Here is a 21,943-nt window from a genome sequence, read left to right as displayed (position 1 = left end):
AGACATTCTAAATTTGAGATTTCTGAAATTGGATATTCCAAAGAAGGAAGAGAATTTCCTGTAATAGAATACTCTTTGGAGAATGTAGAGGATCATTTGCATAATTTCAGCTCAGAACACTACTCAGTGAGAAAAAGAAAATGATGAGTTACTTGAACAGTGCAGGAGAGTGTGAACCACAGGAATGTACTGTGAGTCTTGGGAAGGCTGTCAAGGATTAGGCAGAGAAGAGTTTCATTGGAATGTTAAAGGGTTGTCACTGTAAAAGCTGATTGGCTTTTTGAGTGCTTTATGAATTTTCACAGGACAATTAGGTGGTGCAGTGGATAAGCCTGGAGTCAGGAAGACCTGAGTTCAAATCCGACCTCAGATTCTTACTAGCTGTGTGACCCTGGGCAACTCCCTTAACCTTGTTCGCCTCAGTTCTTTACCTATAAAATGAGCTGGAGAAGGAAAGAACAAACCATTCTAGTAATTTTACCAAGACCCCAAATGGGGTCATGAAGAGTTGGACCATGACTCAAACAAGTGATCAACAACAAATGTATTTTCTGCACCTTTTTTTGGACTCCTGCGATATCACTGGGTCTTTTGCATTTATATGGGGTTAAAGGAAAGTTGCATTGTAATATATATATATATATATACATATATATATATATATATACATACATACATACACACACATATATATATATATATATATATAGTTTGTAGGGGGGCTAGGAATTCCATTTGCCAATACTTAGGAAAACAAAGACTTTTCTGAATATATTAAGAAAATTTCCCAGAGCAATTCCAACTGGTAAAGATAAGACAAAAATATAAAATTCTTCTCTTAAAGTATGCTCCCAGGATTACACATGGATTCATGTGGGCCTAAAGTTTTGGAAGTGAAAGGAGGAAAAGGTAGTCTAGACCATGGGTTAAAATGATACTTTACCATACTTTTCTAGAGTGGCTCAGGTTTATTTTTTTAAAGTACTTTATTCATAACAAAAGTGAAAAACATAGGGGCAGCTAGATGGCGCAGTGGATAGAGCACCGGCCCTGGAGTCAGGAGGACCTGAGTTCAAATCCAGCCTCAGACACTTAACACTTACTAGCTGTGTGACCCTGGGCAAGTCATTTAACCCCAATTGCCTCACTAAAAAAAAAAAAAAAAAAAAAAAAAGTGAAAAACGAATAAAAGGCAAAGATAATGAACTTGACTATCATTTCCTATAAAATTTTAATAGATATAAAGGTCAAATACAACCAAGGCCATAAGAGCCTGGAAACCTCCCTGGCAAGCAGGCATTTAACTTCTTGCCAAGCAGAGAGAAATGGTAGCCAAGGGCAACAGTGGCTCAGAATACAAACTCATTTGTAAAATGTTAGAATGGATCAATCAATCGAATTAATCAATTAGCCAGCATTTATTAATGCATATCCTGTTCCTAACTTGGGATTTTCCTACAGCAATGAAATCAAGGGTGCCATCCCCATTCCTATTCCTACCATGTGCCAGGCACCATGCTAAACATTGGGGATGCAAAGGCAAATGTGAAAAAAACAATCATAGCACAGGAGTATGCTGGTAAATATGAAACAACCAGCTTGGGTGTTGGGGGAAGGAGAGTACCACACATACTTTTTTTTTTTCCCCCCCGCAGGGCAATGGGGGTTAAGTGACTTGCCCAGGGTCACACAGCTAGTAAGTGTCAAGTGTCTGAGGCCGGATTTGAACTCAGGTACTCCTGAATCCAGAGCCGGGGCTTTATCCACTGTGCCACCTAGCCGCCCCCACACATACTTTTAAATTTAATTTACATTATTAACATTTTCTTCATCATTTTGCCATCTAGACAATTAAGAAAACAATAAATTAAGTTGCAATTTTGTGGCATTTGCTCACTTCTGAGGTGTAAATGTTCACACTGAAAATTTAACAAGGCGTTTCTGAGCAGATATGGGCTGGCTCTAGCACATCCCTGGACATATGTATTGCTATCAAAGCACTTATCCCACTTCCTTTTTGATGAAAGCTTGATCCCATCTTTCTGAAAAGAAAGTATAATATATTTATTACTAAAAGATGAGAACACCACTGACTTTAAATATAGGTCAGTTATCTGATTATATATTTTAAGCAAAGAATTCAGAGCTTGTCTTGCTCTAATTTTTTTAAAACATACCTTCTTTTGGTGAGTTTATATTCTATGGTATAAACTACAGTAAAGTGCTGCAATTCTTACATCAAAGAAGTCACAGATTAGATTGGTGGTCTTGATACATTTTTTTATCACAAACCCTGATCAGTTTTTTTTTAAGAACACGAACCTGTAATGTGATTATATTTACTTATTTATACAATATTCATATGTATGAATGTGCTAATAATTACTTGTAGTATATGAATGAAATAGACATTTTGAAAGGATGGAATTAAAAACCAAAAAATATTTGATCCTAGATTTAATAGGAAGCCACTGTAGTTTAATAAATGATATGATGAGTGATATGGTCAGACCTGTATGACACTTGTGTGGAGGATGGTTTGGAGAGGGGAGAGACTTGAAGAAGGGGAGCCAATTTGGAGGTTGTTATAAAAGTTCAGGTGTAAGGGGATAAGGGCCTGACCACAAGTAATTGCTGAGTGAGTAGATAGAAGAAGACAGACATGACAAATGTGGTAGAGCTAGAAACAATAAGTTTGGCAACTGATTAGACATGACAGTGAGTGAAGAATATAGGATAAAGTAGATTATGAACTATAATGCCTACAAAGATAGTGGTATCTTAGAAAATAATATGGAAATTTGGAAAAGGAGTAGGTCTAGGGGGAAAGAGGAAAGGATAATGTAACTGTGAGGGCAATCTGTGCCACCAATATCAAACCATCCATATCTGACCAATTTGTGTGCTTTCTTCTGTCCTACCCAAAAAGGACAAACCAGAATGGAGCCCTTCACTCACTCTCCAACAAATGCCTTTCACAGTCAAGGGTGATGGGGTGGTTTGGGTGATAAACATGCTGAGAGGAGGGTGAATTTTCCCTCTGCTGAAGTGGGAACTTGGTTAGCTTATAATGCTAGTGCTAGTGCTTGTTATAAAGCTAATGCTTGGGGTCAACCAGGCTCAGAAGTGGGATAATGGGAGTTTACAGAGTAGAAGAAGGAAGCTATATGAGAATGTTAGCAGATAACGGTAGGTATGCTTGTGTTAGGAATAACACATATGATAGTTACTGTGGGGAGGGTGTAAGGGCCTAAAATTCTAGCTATACTGTCTAAAATATCTAATGAGTAGTCGCCAATAAATTATAAGCTTTAGTAAGACTTAGACTTTTAAGAATTTATTAAGGAGAATAAGAATTTGGTAAAGAGAGAGAGAGAAAGGCCTAGATTCATCTATCTATTAAAGGGAGAGCACATTTTTAGTTCCCTTCTCCACCCGAGTCCTGAGGAAAGAGAGTGAGAGCACCAACCTTGCCCCCTCTTCCTCCCACAAGCAAATGTCACTTCCTGATGCCGAAGAGCTGCATGTCTTGCCCTCAGACGCCTTCTTTTCATGGTGGAGCGTCCTGCAGTAAGTCTCCAACAGGTGGCGTCATTCCAATCATTACAAGGGTTAGGATAAGACCATCCTCCCCCCTACAAGCCCCTACTTCATATTGGAGAATCATATATCTCTTGGGGTTAGGCCATAACTGCTCATTTCAGAGATTGGTCTAGATAACTGACAGGGCCCCAGACCAATGCTACATTTTATAATCACCCCAGCTTCGGCACCTAGGGCTGAAGTGAAGATAAAGATGTACCACATCACAAGGGTCTTGAGCATTAGAGAATATCCAGTCCTTTTTTGGCTCTGAAGGACCTGCTGATCTCACAAATGCAGAGAAAAATCATGCTCTAATAAAATTGGGTCCATCTTTAAGGCTAGGTCAGATCTCTGGTATTGCCCAGAAAGGACTCTCTACAGGAGAGATGGGGTAGAGAAGAGTACTGTCAGCATAATTCTCCCTCCTGAGGAAGTTGGAAGGGAGGTATAGGCAATTTAAAAGAGAGAGAGAGAGAGAGAGAGAGAGAGAGAGAGAGAGAGAGAGAGAGAGAGAGAGAGAGAGAAGGAAAATTTTTGTTTGCAATGTCACATGGCTACTACAAGTAAAAGAGCTGAAATTCAAATTTTCAGACTCTTATTTTGGTGTCCCATTTCTTAGCACAGGGAAGGGGGCTTGCTCTAAAGTCATTCTTGCCTTTCTTGGGGTTTCCAATCTTAAAAAATGTGACACTCTTTTGAGATCCTATGCCTATCTTTGGTTTGCTAATTCAGTCTTTTCTTCAAATATGGACATCTGAATTAAGGAAATTGGAAGCTAGAACCTATAGTAGGTTTCTGATTGGCAGTGAATATTAACAAACATGGAAGCTTTCCTTTCTAAGACCCCAAGTAGGCAGAACCTGGTTATATACTTTTTTTTTTTTTTTTAGCGAGGCAATTGGGGTTAAGTGACTTGCCCAGGGTCACACAGCTAGTAAGTGTTAAGTGTCAGAGGCCAGATTTGAACTCAGGTCCTCCTGACTCCAGGACCAGTGCTCTATCCACTGTGCCACCTAGCTGCCCCCCAGATAAAATTAATTTGCTGGGGGAGAGGTATTGAAGGGAGTAGATTCATCGTAAGAATAATATACATAAGTATGTTCTGGCCAAGTCAAATGTGGCTTCTTCTATGAAGAAAAAACAATTATTGCTTTTATAATGTATATATTTCCACTCTTTCCTTCACCATACCCCGCTCCAAGTTTTGGGGGGAGGGAGAGAGGAATTCTTTACATGTTTCTACCTCTTTAGCCCTTATATACTTTATATATTTTTGTTATTTATATATGCATACTGAGCCTTATTATCACAATTTTCCTGGGGTAAAAGGTGGGAGAGGACAGATTTTGGAATCCACTGTGCCACCTAGCCGCCCCCCTGGTTATATACTTTTAAGAAACCTGGCCAGCAGAATTTTATCCTTGGTACCCTCACCAAGCTCTTTATGTTGATTGAATAAAAGACAGAGATGGATATTAGAACATGCTTTGGGGAGGTTTAAACAGCCAAGGTGAATTCACATATTTATAAGACAAAACTGTTTGAACTCTAAAAGAAAACACAACAAAATGTTATGTTGCTGCGGTGTTTTTGTCTTTAAATGAGTTACCTGAACAATATTTCCCAAGGTTGCATTATTGATAAACACAAGAAGTGCATCTCTAGGAAATCCTTTGAAATTAGATTCTAAATCCACATTAATTCCAAGTAAGTAATGAATATCAAGAGGCATGGCTAGGAGTATAAGAGATGGATGACAGAATCGAGTTATTCTTTTATAAGACAGGGTGAGTGCTTAATTCCTTGACATTACTAAGTCAGGATTTGTTTGGTTTTGGAAGGAGAAAAAAACAACAACAGAATTTGCAAATGTCAGAATATACCACCATTCCTCCACCTCTGCACTGAATTTATCAGAAGCAAAGGAAGGGATATTAAATAAGAACAACAACAACAAAAATGGCAGTTCTAATTATTCATAGAAACACATAGCCAGAAAGGATGAGAGGCCATTTAGAACTCCTCCTCTTGGGGCAGCTAGGTGGCGCAATGGATAGAGCACAGGCCCTGGAGTCAGGAGTACCTGAGTTCAAATCCAGCCTCAGACACTTAACACTTACTAGCTGTGTGACCCTGGGCAAGTCACTTAACCCCAATTGCCTCACTTTAAAAAAAAAAAAAAAGAACTCCTCTTCTCACCCCTACTCACCTTCAGGCATAATTACACAACCTATTCCAAGCAGCAGGGGAAAAAATAGGCACTAGTTTTCCATAAATAGGAAAATCCTTATAGTTATCTCATGGAATGAACTGACAATCATTGTACACATTGTGAATGATTCCCCCAAACAAATTATATGAATATGTAGCACTTCCTCTGTGAAACTGATCTTCCCCAATAGCAGGTCTGAATATCTTCACTCACTCCCATTCAGTAAAACTTCAGGGACTCCCTGTTACTTCTAGGATCCAATATAAAACCCTCTCTTTAGCATTTAAAGCCTTTCATAACCTGGGTTCTTCCTTTCAGTCATCCTTCACCTTAATCTACTACATTACTCTATGACCCAGTGACAAGAGCATCCTTGCTGTTTCTTATACAAATATCCCATCTCCTAACTTGGAGCATTTTCACTGGCTATTCCCCATAACTGGACTTTTCTCCCTCCTCATTTCTGTCTCCTAGTTTCCCTGATTTCCTTTCAGGTCTCAGCTTAAATCCCACCTTCCACAAGAAGTTTTCCCTCATCCCACTTAGTGCTGGTATGTTGCCTCTGAGACTACTCAAAATTTATCCCCAATACATATATGTGCATGTGTGTGTGTATGTATGTATATATACACATATACAGATGCATGTGCATAAATGTATATATTATATATACACATAAATGTATATATTATATATACACATCTACATATACATATAGAGAGATAGAGACAGTGACAAAGACAGTGATAGAAGTGGAGGTAGAGATAGAGATAGAGATGATAGAGATAGAGATAGATAGAGATCACTTAACAAATACCATTTGACTAATGGAAATTTGTACTTAGATCCTGATTCACACTCATAAACCTGGTCCCCCGGGGGCAGTTGATTAGTACTCTCTCTGAGTTCTAGAAGTACCAATGAGAGTCACTAGGGTTTCTAAAACTCTTGCTCAATAAGCCCCCATCAGTGTGTTCCCATCAGCCAAACCTCATTATAACCTTTTAGAAAGGGTATATATTAAGTAGATATAGCAAGTAAAGTCATTACAAAAATGATCCTTCCCAACTAGTGGTTCGTCATCTTCTTTATACATAGTAGGACCCAGAAATGAGTGTGGTAAATTTATAGCAAAATAATGAGGGGTATGTGGAAGGAACCCATTTGCCAAAGGTATAGGTTATAGCTCCTAATTACTGGAAGTCCTTTTCTCCCTTGGGGTATTTTTTTGATGGAGTTCTCTTCTTGGCTCTGAGGATCAGTGTTATTTTAGAATCCTGAAGCCATCCAGTTTGTTCTCAGAATGTCTCTCAGCTCCTGAGGCAGATATTAACTTCATTCACTGCTTCTCCAGGGATATTGCTACTCATGCCAACTAGACCTCTAGGTCTTCTGATCTTTTAAGGTTCACAAGGTCATAATCTAGTCCAATCTGTCTCTGTATACTGAGTTGACTTTTTTTTTCCCAGCAGATCTTTTGTCTTCATTATGTCTCTCTCTACTTCCAGCTAAATGCATTGTTTCCTCCTAGTTCAGTCTCTTTGGTAACATAGTTTATGAAGAGAGTGAAGGAAGCAAATTCTCTGACCCTAAAAAGTGATTCTCATCCAAAAACCTAGAATCTTCAACTCCTAAAACTGCAGTCCACTTGACTGCCTCCAAACTAACTTGGTGTTTTTAGATGAAACCCAAGAAGTATTACTTGATTTTCATTTGCCAATCAGAAGACATTTCCTGGGTGGTATCATCTGTCTTTATATAATGAGGCCAAGCCCTTATGATATCTTCAAACTAACCAATGAATTATTCATTTTATTGAATGATGGATTTAATCCAGACGTTTGAGCCTTCTATGATTATTTGGCATGAACCTCTATCCTTACACATATAGTGTGTATATGTTAACCTTTCAAATCAAGCAATTACTATCATATCACATTTTATTAAGGATATTATTGATAAGCTGGAATATATCTAGCAGAAGGTTATTGGGATATGATGGGTCTCAATTTTATGCTGTATAAGGATCCCCATAAGGATAATCATTTACATTCTTATATATTTCTAAGATTTCCAAAGTGTATTATGCCCAACAACCTTGGGAGGAAGATAATCCAAGTATTATCATTCCTGTTTTATAGATAGGGAATGTGAGGTACAAAGAGTTTAAATGACATTCCCATGCTCACTTGGCCATGAAGAATCAGGAAATATCAGAACCAGGACTCAAACTCAGCTCTTCTGAGAACAAGACTGAGGTTCTAATGACTGTTAGTAACCTTTCTGTCCAAGTGAAAATTTCTTCTTTGTGGAAGGCACAGTTCTGGAGGGGCATATTTTTGGTTCAGATGTCTATTTCTTTAGGATGTAAAATATTCCCTGCTATAGAAAATCAGCTGTCACAACCAGCCTTGCTTCTACTCCCAAAGGATGACAAGCATTTCATTACAGCTAAAGTTGTGGCAAACTCTAACACAGATGATTTCTGCAGAAATGTCCCATGAAAAATACATACTAATTTTGATTAAATACCCAAGGGCTCCATTGGAGTTATAGAAAATGAGTTAGTGCTGGATACGTAATCATCAGCTGAGAGAGAGAGAGAGAGAGAGAGAGAGAGAAAGAGAGAGAGAGAGAGAGAGAGAGAGAGAGAAAGCTCATGACAATCTGCCAGGGTTTTTTGGATATTCCAAAATGAATTGTGTTTCCTGGGTTTGTACATAGTGTAGCAATTTTAGTGGGTCAATTGACAATAGCCCATGTTCCTTTTCAAGAAAGTATTTTTTGAAAACATGTACAAATTTATTATTAAATAGTTATAAACAGAGTATATGTAGAAATGGTCCTGAGAAAAGGTTAATAGCTCCTCACTTTTCTGGAAAATAGAAACTGGGAGCTAGGTCTTAGATTCAGAAAGTTGTGGCCAGCCTCTGACAAGCACTTGTTTTGTGACTAAGGGCAGGCAAATCACTTCATCTCTCATACTAGTAGGTTGCCTTCTGAGACTAATCTGCAGACAAGTCAGAAATCTGTACTTAGTTTCTATATCAGAGATGTAGTAGTAGATTTGGTTAGGGCTAAAAAGAAAGGAGGATGTGAGGGAGATAGGGAGGACAGAGAGGGAGATTAGAAGGGAGGACAAGGAGGGAGAAAAAGCAAGAGAAGGACAAAAAAAGAGAAAGAGAATGCAAGGAAGTCTAACCATGAACAGAACCAAGGATGAAGGAAAGACTTGGTTCAAGTAATTTTGAGCTCCTACCTACTCTAAATTCAAAGGAAATGACAAGGAATATTAGGTTTGAAGAAAAGAATACTGTGGGGAGAGGGGATGTCAATGGTGTCTGTCTTCCAGTATCTAAAAGGTCCTTATATGAGAATGAGATTAGTTATGATGAACAGGAACAATAGTGTTGTGGTCCAGGATGCTATGGTGCAGACCCAGAACATTTTGATGTTCTTCATCCTTTATTCTCAAAGAGGACCAATGACATAATGAGGGTGATGTCTTGACTTGCCAGTGAATTGGATTTAAGTGAGGCAGAGCTGTGCAAAGTTGTCAGCCTCACTCTCTCCTCCAGGCATCAAAGTCCAGTGGCAAGACAAAAGTCAAGAGGACTGACAATGGCTCAGTATGCAGTGAGTGACCTTAGTCTTTCCAGATAAAGGTATTGGAGCTATTTGGCTATGCCCAGAACATTTTGAGTTGACTCTTCATAAACAGACCAAGGCAGTTTAGATAAATACCACTCGATGTTATATGCAGGAAGCTTCTGAGATCCTAGGGAACTTTCTCTCAGGTTGTGTAAAAATGTAAAAACCTGTTGTTTTTACTGAATTTGTTGTCACAGAAGATGAAGGGAAGCTATCTACGGTCACTTTGTACTTATGTTTAGAAAAAGCGTTTATCTGAAAACCCAAGCTCTGGGTGGCCCATTGAATCAGATATGGTACATCCAGGGATAGATGGGGAGGGGTTGTAGAGGGAGATTTCAGTTAGATACAAAGAAGTAGAAGGCAGAACGTCACTAATAAGCTTTCCAAAAATAGTTGGCCTGGGAAGAGAGTAAATTTTCCTCACTGGAAGGTTTCAATTAGAGCCTTGTATGATCAACTCACTAAGAATATTGTAGAAAGAATACTAGCTTCAAGTACAAGTTGTACCAGACTGGCTCTAAGGTCCTTTCCAGCTCTGAGATTCTTTGATTGTGTGATGTAGTAATTCATCAATGAGTCAGGAAAGGTAGAAATACTTAAATTATTGTTCAGTGCTTAATGATTAATTAATCAACTAATGGTGCTTTTCCTGTGCATTGGGATGAGGGAGGTGGAGGGCTGTCTTTGTCTGCTGATGATAATAATAAGGCACATCCACTAATGGTCAAATTCTTCTTTCAAAGGAAATTGCCATTTGCAGATGAAGGAGAGAACAAGAATCATCTATGAAAAATAAATGATCTACCCTCAGATAATGGGGATAAGATCTTGAAACTAAAAGTAGGGATGATATTAATATGCAAAAATATTATTTCTCATCAAAGGAAACTCTCCTTATGAGAAGTATCTTCAATCATATAGGTCATTATATATATATATATATATATATATATATATATATATATATGGCAATAGAACAGTACTAGGAAGTTGGCTGAGGCATCAAGAGCTTAATTGACTTTCATAGGCTTACAAAACTAGGGTCAGAGGTGGTCTGACTCCAAGGACAGCACTGTCTCTGCTGTACCATACCATAACTGCTTGCACAGTTTCTGGATAGGCCCAAAAGTCCAATACAGGAGAGCATGATTGGGAACAGAGCTTAAGCCTGCCTCTTCACTAGAGTTCATGCCTGAAGAAATGGCAGGGCTAATACAAATCAGGACTTAACACCTTCAGGAGGTCAGCAAGCTAGCCCCTAACTTATAGCAACATAGCAGGTGGGACATTTGAAGGCTGTGCCTACATAAAACCCTGACTTTGTGCCTTCTAATTCCCTACCTTCATCAAGGGACCTCATTATTACTCTGATTCATTGCCCAGTAGTAAGTATATTCCTACCCCATTTTTATTCTACCCACCCTTTCAAGCTGCCAAAAACCTGTCCCTTCACCCTAGCTATCTACTCAGTCATCCTCATGTTCTTCAACCCATTTATTTCCCATCTCCACCTCCAAATTCCACTACACATCTGCCAACCCCTTCCACATTATCCCTGAATGTTCTTTCTCATGCTGGTTTCATTAATACCAACCCGCCCACACTCACTGGCCACGTTGGAAATGTCAGAGTACTCCTGGAACACATAGACATTTCTGCATTTGTCCTCTACCACTATCATTATGACTCAGGAAACTCTCCTTCTTAGGTGTAATTTTAATTCAAATGTATGATCTATTCTAGATTCTGCTAGCTATTATCTCCTCTCCTCCCCACCAGGATATTCTCCTTCTTTCCTCAATGACTTTTAGTGCCTGCCTTATAATCTTCTTCATCTGAACTCCTTCCCTTATTCTAAATTTACACATGCCAAAGTTCGCTCAAGTATCATAACTTCTCATTTGGAGAAATTATTCATTCCCCATGGCCTATCACTCCATTCCACTTCAGATACATCATGGGATGGCCATGCAATTGATCTTGCAGTCTTCATTTCACTCCAGGTTTCACTCCTGATTCTCTGGACTCTCTCTACTATGCCACAGAAATTTCTTCCCCCTGGAAGTTCACTCCACTCATGGGCTTCTCAGTGGAAGTACACTCCACTCCTAATCCCCTTCTTCTCATTGGCTGATTCCTCCCAGAACCTTCATTTTAAGGAATGTGGCCAGGGGCTCTATGCCCATTCCTCTCCAGGATACACTCCTCATTCTCCTGACATTCACAACTAGGACCCTGTGAGGCTACCTTCTTCCCTCACCCTCCTTTTCATGTTTTTTTAATGTGTTATCTTCCCTCATTACAATAGAAGCTCCTTGAGATTTTGGACTTTTTGCTTGTATGTATATTTTTTGCACTTGGCACAGTGCCTGGCAAAATAGTAAGACCTTAATAAATTCTTATTGATTTAATTTGGCTTGCACTCACCTAAAACTGTTTCACTTCCACATTCAAAAACTGCTTTTATCAGACCATAACCTTTGGTCCTTCCATCTTTCCCTATATCTTACTCCTCCTTAAATGACTTTTCATACTTACCTTGATCTCCAATCCCTTCATCTCTCTCTACTCTGTCAGCCGTCGCCTCTCTTCTGTCTATACTGTCTTTCCTTCACAATCTCCATGGCCTGGAAACCATTTTAACTCTACACCATTCTCTGCTCTTGAGAACCTTGTTCCTTGATCCAATTACCAGACCCCAAAACTGGATTACTTCCACCAACCATCTCCCTCACTTCAATTTATATGCTGATTTGTTGAATTGCAACAAATCACAAAACCATACTGACTGGCTCCTCTTATAAATGTATGCTAGGTAATATCAACTAGGTCCTGATTTTAACTTGGAAATTCTATTATTCTATCAGTCAATGCATATTCATTAAGCACCTTTGTTTTCAGGCGCTATGCTAAGTGTTACGGGATACAAAGAAAAGTAAAAAAAAAAAAAACAGTACAGCTCTGGAAGAGACCAGAGTCTAATGGAGGAGACAACATGAAACCAACTACATTCTAAAGAGTTATATACAAAATAAATTGGAAATAATCAACAGAGAGAAGGCATTAGAATTAAGGAGGGGATCAAGAAAGGCTTCCTATAGAAGGTGGGATTTTATCTGGGACTTGAAGTAAACTGCCAGGGTAGTCAGGAGGTAGAGATGAAGAAGGAGAGTACTCCAGGATAGGGGACAAAGAGAGAGAAGAGAGAAAGAAACCATTCAATGAGAGCAGTTTCCTCTCCCCTACTTCTCCTTGTCCCACATGCATGTGAAATCATGTCTCAATATGTCCTCATTCACTCTAGTCTCTGATGATGCGGAGGTCCATCACATCCAATTTTGTGCCAGATTTCATTTTCTACATTATCAGTTTTATATATCCCTTTCTCTCCAACCAAATAGTAACCACCTTAATTTGAGACTTCACTTCTTTCCTGGATTATTGAAACAGACTTCTAACTGGTCTCTCAATCTCATGTCCCTCCCCTATCTAATCCATTCTCCACAAAGGTGCTTAAGCCTATATCTGCTACCCTCTACTCAATAGAATCTATCAGATCCTCATTATCTCGAGGACAATGTTTGACATGTAAAACTCCTTACAACCCATCTCCTTCCTAGTCTTCTACATTTTTTTACATTCTATTACCTTCCATGCTTTCTGTGATCCAACCATACTTGCCTACTTGCTCTTCCCCACCTAGGATCTCCAGTTTCCATTCCTTTTCATTTGCCTGTTGGCTGTGCTTAGAATATTCTCACTCCCAACCTTTGACTTTAGAATCCTTGCCTTCCTACAAGACTCAGCTCAAGGGTCACCTAACAACTCAAGGAAGCTTTTCCTAATTCCCACCCCTTAACTCCTTGCTTCAAGTTCCTAGTCCTGTTGCCTCTATAGTTACCTTCTACTCTCTCTGAAGCACCTACCTCATAGGGTTATTGTAAAGATCATATGAGATGTAACCAGAGCCACAAAGCCCATTGGTATGGAACCCCTCCAGCTCAGGTTACAGAAATAATAATAAATGCTTATTTCCTTCCCTTTCTCTACATTTATCTTGTATATTCTTATGTCTCCCCTGATAGAATGTAAGATACATGAGGGCAGGGGCTGTTTTTTATTTTTCTTTGTATCCCCTGCCATTACTATAGTACCTATAACATAGTAAATGTTTAATAAATGCTTGCTAATCAATTGATTACTGGCATTGTATAAAAGTATTATTATTAACAAAATAACAAAATACTTAATATATATTATCTATTTAGATGATGATTAAGTGGCAAATTATTTTTCCTGATGTTAGCTAAGTTGGCACTAATACTTAAGGAAAGTTAATAGATACCAAGAAGAAAAATTATTTTATAGTTCTCATTAGTACAAATTCCATACCAGCGCATTCAGAAAATGCATGCTTTTTAATTAAACTAAAAATGTCTAATATTAGGTAGTTTTGATGAAGAGATGTTGGCAATTCATTAAGAATTAACCATTTGGCTGAAGTTCAAATCCACCTGGCTATTTCTGGTCAGTGAGGGCATTATTTAAAATTAAAAAAAAAAAAAGATCTTGAGGATTTTCTGAATCTGGCCTCTGCCTTAAACCATTGTTTTCTCAAAATGGAAAGATGGGAAGTTTCCCCAGCTGGTCTCCAAGAACTGTAGTGTTGTAAACAATTGGCTGATAGTCACAAAAGTGAATAGTAGGACATCTAAAATGAGAAAAAAATTCTTCAGAGACTGCTTCTTTTACTACATTCCTTTAAGTCTTTCAAAATTCCTCTAATATGGAGTGTTTTTGTTTGTTTGTTTTGTTTTGTTTTTTTGGTGGGCAATGAGGGTTAAGTGACTACCCAAGGTCACACAGCTAGTAAGTGTCAAGTGTCTAAGGCCAGATTTGAACTCAGGTCTTCCTGAATCCAGGGCTGGTGCTTTATCCACTCTGCCACCTAGCTGCCCTGGTTATGGGAGTTTTTAACAGTTTCTTCATGGTGGATATTTAAGATATTTGTGGTGATGCTGACACCAAGATGATTTATAGGCAATTCCATTTTCTCAGCAAGCACTCACTGAGGATCCCCTTAAGTAAAAATACTCCAACTGTACTGTTTTTGAAAATGTCTCCTCCTCATCCCCACCTCTCCATAATTACTATTGGATTCCAAGTTTTGAAGAGTAATGTGGAGGGTGGCAGTTCTGAGACAATAAATGCACATGGGACTCTATCATATGATTTTGAGTTTCTCTAAGCTACCAAATAGTGCCTTTGCTAGAAATATAGATGCTGATGACTGAGAAAAGAGTAATTAATACACCTTTCACATTCAAACCCGGGAGCTGGAAAATAAATAAGGAACAGCTTTGGAGAACACAAACACTACCACATCACCTTCATCGAGTCCTGCTCAGTGTTCAGGCACTGTCTCATTTCTATTGGTAAACATGTGTTTTCCAGCTTGCTGTCTTAAAAGTCTGAGATTGAATAAATATTCTTTGAGATAAACTGAATGATCCAGGACTAAAATAGTAAGTATGCAGGATAAGGTACAACAGAAGAGAAATGACTTTTATGGAGAGATTAAACATGCACAAATGTTTTCATTTATCGTTGGAGCTATTATTGGCCTCGGCTTTCTATGACTAGTTTATTTAAGGTAAATTTTATGTGAGTACAAACAACATAGATGAAAATTAACCTGTGTTCATTGCTCAATTCAGTTCATAAAATGACTGTATAGCTATAAGCAAAATTGGGGATATTTAATATAGAACCTTTGGCTTAATTACCTCCACTTTGCTCTACTCCATAGACTGGCTCTTAATCAGAAAAGTACATACCCACATGTATGCACATATCAGCATGCGCGCGCGTGCACACACACACACACACACACACACACACACCATGTCCCTGCACCGTACCCTCCCTTGTTATGTTCATTTACGTCTGAGTTTTTACCAGAGTTGTAATGAGATGAGTAACACACTATGGGATTGCCCGTTGGACAAGCTTGAGGAAGCAAATCTTCAAGTGGGACAAAGGAGAGGTACGCTGGACATTAGGAGGGAGATAGAAACACATGGATGATGATGGTTTGGGGATCACTGCTGGGGAGGCTACAGTTTAAGGGGATAAGGATGGTGGTGTTAAGGGAGGCACTTAGCCTAATCCTCCACCTGGTAGCTTCCAATTTTAACTAATTATTCTTAGTTTATTCTTGGTAACTTTGTAGCTTTTATCCTGCAGAAGGTATATGGTCACTGATCTCTAAATTTAGCACCACAGGACAAAGCTCTGTATATATGAATAATATGTGTTTCTATATATGTATATATTTATATTTAGACATACACATATATTTGAGTGCCTGTATGTGAATATGTGAATATGTGTATGTATGTGTGTGCATGTACACATATGTATATCTATATAGATAGATGAATGGATACACACATATATCTGTGTATGTGTATAAGTATATATCTTAATATATGCTCAATAAATAGTGGTCAATATATACTATTCCCTATTCTTCACCTGTTGAGATCTTACCTATCTTTTATATTCTATCTCAGAAATCATCTCATTTGTGAAACTTTCACTGATCCCAAAACAGTAACATTATCTTTTGGATGTTGTTTTTGCATTTCTCTGATGTATCACTGTTTAAAATCACCTATTACATGTATTTCTGTATATGTCTTATCTCCTCCCCAAACTATATGTTTTGTGAGGATAGGGACCATATTTTATCTAACTTTATATTTCTAGGCACTGAGGTTATATACAGTAGGTAGTTAACAAATGTCTGTTGAATAAATAAACTTTCTATATCTTTCAGGTGACCAGAAACCACTTGCTGTTATGAGAACACAGGAAGGAAAGAGAAAGACAAGGCTAACCTGAAATGCACAAGGGGTATTGTCCACACAATATACTCTCAAGTTGTAATCCAGGGAGTTGCACGACATGCAGCCAAAGACAGCCACTTTGAGTTGCTTCACAGCACAGTCAGTGATCGGTTCTCCAGCCAGTGCATAGGTCCCAAAGCTGTCCAGGAGGACATGACATGCGAATGGGTCCAAGAGGCAATAACAGGAAGTAGATTCATCCTCCACTGACATCACCTCCTGTTAAGGAAACAAACACACACACACACACACACACACACACACACACACACACACACATACACACACACACACGACTCTTTTAACATTAAAATTGATACATTGTTTAAGATTCATTCTACAAGTCCATATTTTCCCCCCAGAATATTTTTATTGTTCTAATTGGTTTGATACTTAATAAAAATACTTCATCAATCATGATAACTACTTTAGTAAGCAACTGTAGTTATGGTTATGTACAGTACAATTAATTTCTACTTAATAAATAATAATAACAATGCATAAGCAATTTCAGTGTCATTTTGAATGTCCTACTACTCCTACTTACTTTTTTTTTCAATGTCAGATTAAGAAATTGTCTTGAACATCAAAGTCAATAAGGGAAATGTTTATATTGGCCTGCTTCTGAACACCTTTTTTTTTTTTTTTTCCCCTTTGGTATCGATCAAGGTAATACACATTTTCATCACTGGTTGTTTTTGCCCTTCAGTATAGCAGAACCATTCATGAAGCACCATTAAATACCCAATTTGAGTAGCTTCTCCTGCTGTATTTCACCACTTACCTCTTAGCTATTTGCAATTTGCTAGCACTGGGAAAACAGAAGCCCAATGCCATCTCCCTTAACAACAAAAACTTCAAAACAAACAAACAAAAGAGAACTGATAAGCCAGTGAAACAACACAAGGAAAGGGAAACTAAGATGGTAAAAAGAAGAGAAAATAATTTTTAAATCTCAAATGACATCACATATGGTCACAAAATTTAGAATTTAAGTTACACTGTGATTGTACAGTCTGACCTAGCCCTTTATTTAACAGATGAGGAAACTGAGTCTTCAAAATATTAAAGTAAGTTTTCTAAGGTCACACAGGTAATAAAAATAGTAGAGCTAGGATTCAAAGTGATTATGTGATTTAGGCTTACAAAGTACCTTAGAAATTATGGAACCTGTCCACCACATTTTATGGAGGAAATTGAAGCCCTGAGATGAAGAAGTAACTTATGCAAGGTCACACAGATAGTAAGTAGTCGAGCCACAATTTAAAAACTGGATCCTCTGACTTCAAATCCAATGCCCTTGTGCCAAACTGCTCCTCAAGCTAGTATTCTTTGCAAGGTATAATACTGCTGACTCTTTTAATGAAATTCATAAAACTTGCTATCCCAAGGAAACTTCTTCCAGATGTAATGGCAATGATAGGAATGGAAGCAGAATGGAATGTATGAATTCAGGAAGCAAAATCCCAGTGATGATCTTCTTCACTTGAAGATGTAAACACCGGTTTAAAAAATAGATAATTTCTTTCATCCATCCTTTTCTGAAAGCAACCTCCTGGTTCAGGTGGGAACTGGGTACTTATTTGGGTTTTTATCCTTAAATAGAGCAGAATCATTCATGAAGAATTACAGTGCTTTCATGATAGCATATAGCTATATAAAGCTATAAAAATAATCAATCCTATCACACAGGAGAATCACAGACCTAAGTTTTCTAAGAATGATAATGATGATGATAATTCGATCATGTCTGTCATACTCTCTAACCACCTATTATGGCCCTTTCTTCTTTCCCATCCTTTCCCCCATTCTTTCTCTCACATTTTTTTGGGCAGGGCAATGAGGGTTAAGTGACTTGCCCAAGGTTACACAGCTAATAAGTGTCAAGTGTCTGAGCTTGGATTTGAACTCAGGTCCTCCTGAATCCAGGGCCAGTGCTTTATCCAGTGTGCCACCTAGCTGCCCTCACACACATTTTTAAAAATAATAATAAAATACTAACAAATATAGATGTAACCTATACCTATAAGTTCCTTTTTCATGTTTTTTCCTTACCAATAACAAGAAGATGATGAAACCAAGAGAAAATCAAGACGTGGAATTAAGAAATCAGTTATGGGGCAGCTAGGTGGTGCAGTGGATAGAGCACCGGCCCTGGAGTCAGGAAGGACCTGAGTTCAAATCTGGTCTCAGACACTTAACACTTACTAGCTGTGTGACCCTAGGCAAGTCATTTAACCCCAATTGCCTCACCAAAAAAAAAAAAAAAAAAAAAGGAAATCAGTTATATGAGCAGGTACATATCAAGCAAACAATAAAAAAGCATTCACTAAGTTCCTGCTATGGTCCAAGCCCTGTACTATTAGGTGGGGAATACAAAGACAAAACTAAATAGCCCCTGAGCTCAGGGAACTTACATTCTGGGGGTAGGGTAAGGTGGAGAATGAATGAATGAATGAATGAATACTATTTATTAAGTTCTAAGCTCTAGAGATACATAAATAGAAAAATAAGACAGTCCCTGATTTCAAGGAGCTCACATTCTAATGGAGGATATTTCAGCTGTAAGTCTGTAAGGTCTCCTGGTCCTTAGGGTACAGGAGCAAAGCAGATGGCAGTGCCTCCTCTTGATATCATTTCCACCAATAAAATCATATCAGTGACAGATGTTGAGCCAGTTAATATTGACAAGGACATTGGTGTCAAGAACTTTCTTTTCTGGGTCTTCAATAGCTGTGGCTGAAGCACCTGCAGGAACAGTTTCCAGGCTGCAACTCTAGAAGGGTTAGTTGCTTCCCAGGATGATGACTGAGGGCACTGGGTGGAAGTATTGCTCTTCCCAAGTCTCTTGGGTTCAGGATCTTGAGCTGTTTTCATCAGTTATAGAGATAATGTATATATATAAAGGTATGTACAGAATATATACTAGTTAATTTGTGTGTGTGTGCGAAAAGTCCCTCGCAGTTGTGTAGATCAGGAAATGCTTCATATTATGGGGAGGGGAAGGGGGAGGGTGCATGGAACAGTAAGATTTGTAGGACCTCATACCGTGAGAAGGTGGGTAAAGTACAATAAGGCTGATAATGTAGGCTGGGGTTAGGCTCTGGAGGGATTTTAAATTCCAAACAAAGGCATTTGTATTTGATCTTAAAGATCATAGGGAGTAACTGGAATTTGAGTAGGGAATGTCATTCAGACCTGTGCTTTAGGGAAATCATTTCGACAGCTATGTGGAGGATGGATTTGAGGAAGGGAGATCAATTGGAAGAAGCTATTGCAATAGGTCAGGCAAGAGATGATGAATTATGGGGATGCTTCATGAGAGAAGAAGGCAGGCACAATCAAGAGATCCTGTGGTAGCAGAAATAGTAAGATTTGGGAATCCTTTAGTTATATAGGGTTGTGGAGAGTAAAAAGGCAAAATATAACAGAACATTATGAACCTGGGAGATTATAAGGATGTTGGAGCCCTCAACAGAAATAAAGAAGTTTGGAAGTTGCTTGATTGGGTGGGGGAGGGGGGAAGAAGTTAATGCATTCTGTTTGGGACATGTGGAATTTGAGACATATATGGGGGGCGGCTAGGTGGCACAGTGGATAAAGCACCAGCCCTGGATTCAGAAGTACCTGAGTTCAAATCCGGCCTCAGACACCGGCCTCAGACACTTACTAGCTGTGTGACCCTGGGCAAGTCACTTAACCCCCATTGCCCCGCAAAAAAAAAAAAAAAATAGAGAGAGACATATATGGAACATTCAGCTCAAAATATCTGATAGTCATTTGAAGGACTGGAGCTCAAGATAGTGACTGGTGTGGAGAGCAAATAGATGATAGAGAGATCAAAGAAAGATATGTGTATGTGTACATACACACACACACATACACATATGCATAAACATACCCTTTCTCTATCCTCATTCCTCTGTATTCTGTGTTTTGCATTTTGACACTGTTGTTCATACTTTCCTTTTTGTGTTTTTGTAGCTCTACTCTCTCCTGGTCCTCATCCACACAACATGAGCAGTCCTCGGGTACCCTTTATTGGCTCATCATCCATGTTACACTTCCTAACTATGGCTCCCATCCCATGCTTGCTTCTTTTCTCTTTCTGTATTCTTTTTTGGTAACCTTGTCAGCTCACTTAGATTTAACAATCATCTCTATGCACACAGACCCCAGATATATCTATCCCTATATCATCTATATCTACATATCCATCCCCATTATCTCCCTTGAGCTTTAGTCACCTGTCACCATTTACTTTTTGGACACTTCAAACTGGATGTGTCAGAGACGACTCAAACTCAATATATCCAAAGATGAACTCATTATTTTTACCCTGAACTCACCCTTCTTCCAAATTTCCTTTTCTGTCGAAGATATTGCTATTCTTCCAGTCTTCCAAGTCCATGACTTTAGCTTTATCCTCGAATCTCCAACCCACATAAATCTAATTAGCTGCTAAATCTTGCCAATTCTACTTTCAAAACATCTCATGTATTCTATGCCTTTTCTCCCCCCACACAGCTCTAAACTTAGTTGAGACCCTCCTCATGCTTACCTAAATAACTACAACAGTCACCTAATTGATCTCCTTGCCTCAAATCTCTCACCATTATAGTCTATCCTATAATTTGCTGCCAAAGTAATTATCCTTAGGTATAGATCTGACTGTGTGACACCCTTTAAAACAATCTAGCTTCCTATTGCCTTGAGGATAAAATATTAACTCCTCTGGTTAGCTTCCAAAGCCTTAGGCAACCTGGTTCCAACCCATCTTTTCAGCCTCACTGAACATTTTTACTCTAGCCAATACTGCCTTACTGCTCTTTCTCACACTCAACACTCTATCTCAATCTCCATGCCTTTGTGCTGCCATTCCCCATGCCTGGATTATACTCCCTCCTTACCTCTGCTACAATGTCTCTCCCATTATTTAAGATACAGCTTAAGCATCATCTTCTATATAAATCCTTTTGTAATTCCCCCAACTGCTAGTCTCCTCTCTCCCAAACTGCTGTATTTTGTATACTTTTATATTTATTCACTTTAAATTTAGGCTATGTATGTTTGTACATACATGTGTATTTATGTATGTACATATTGTTTATACCATTGGAATGTAAGTTTCCTGTTAGTAGAAATTATTTCAAACTTTAATTTAATTTACTTTTTAATTTATGAAATAAAATAAGCCTTTCCATAACATAGTAGAATAATAAAAAGATGTTTGCACATGAAACTGCAAATCAATTATGTACAATTATATATGTATGCTTGGTGCTTAGCGAAATGTCTGGCACATTCCAGGTACTTAATGTTTGTTGATGGACTCGTTGATATAAAGATCTTGAAGTCAACTTCATAGAATGATAATTAAACTGATGATGTCACCAAATAAAATATGATTAGGACAAGGTTTGGGTCACACTCATCATTAGGGAACTACATAGTACTTAATAGTGTACACTAGGTTGTTGGAGTATGTGCAGTTTTACCAGTTAATTCTGAAACCAAATCAGAAGGGGTTTGTCTACATTATTGTTTCTGCTCTCCTACTTAGTAGCCAAATACAAGTCCA

At 38.4% G+C, this 21,943-nt stretch overlaps 1 protein-coding gene across 6 annotated transcripts in view; it reads right to left on the bottom strand.

Annotated features, from left to right (window-relative positions):
- The window catches only part of UNC5D (unc-5 netrin receptor D), an 821,905-nt gene that overhangs the window by 49,542 nt on the left and 750,420 nt on the right, over positions 1–21,943 (bottom strand). For all 6 annotated transcript variants that reach the window (XM_043988293.1, XM_043988296.1, XM_043988295.1 and 3 more), the window contains one exon: positions 16,354–16,581. In XM_043988293.1, coding sequence (XP_043844228.1) covers positions 16,354–16,581 — 228 coding nt within the window. The remainder of the gene's footprint in view (positions 1–16,353; positions 16,582–21,943) is intronic.

Source organism: Dromiciops gliroides, chromosome 2, assembly GCF_019393635.1.
Source record: "Dromiciops gliroides isolate mDroGli1 chromosome 2, mDroGli1.pri, whole genome shotgun sequence".
Lineage (NCBI taxonomy): Eukaryota > Metazoa > Chordata > Mammalia > Microbiotheria > Microbiotheriidae > Dromiciops > Dromiciops gliroides.
Note: the sequence above shows the minus strand (reverse complement) of the source record. Positions and strands in the feature narration are given on the sequence as shown.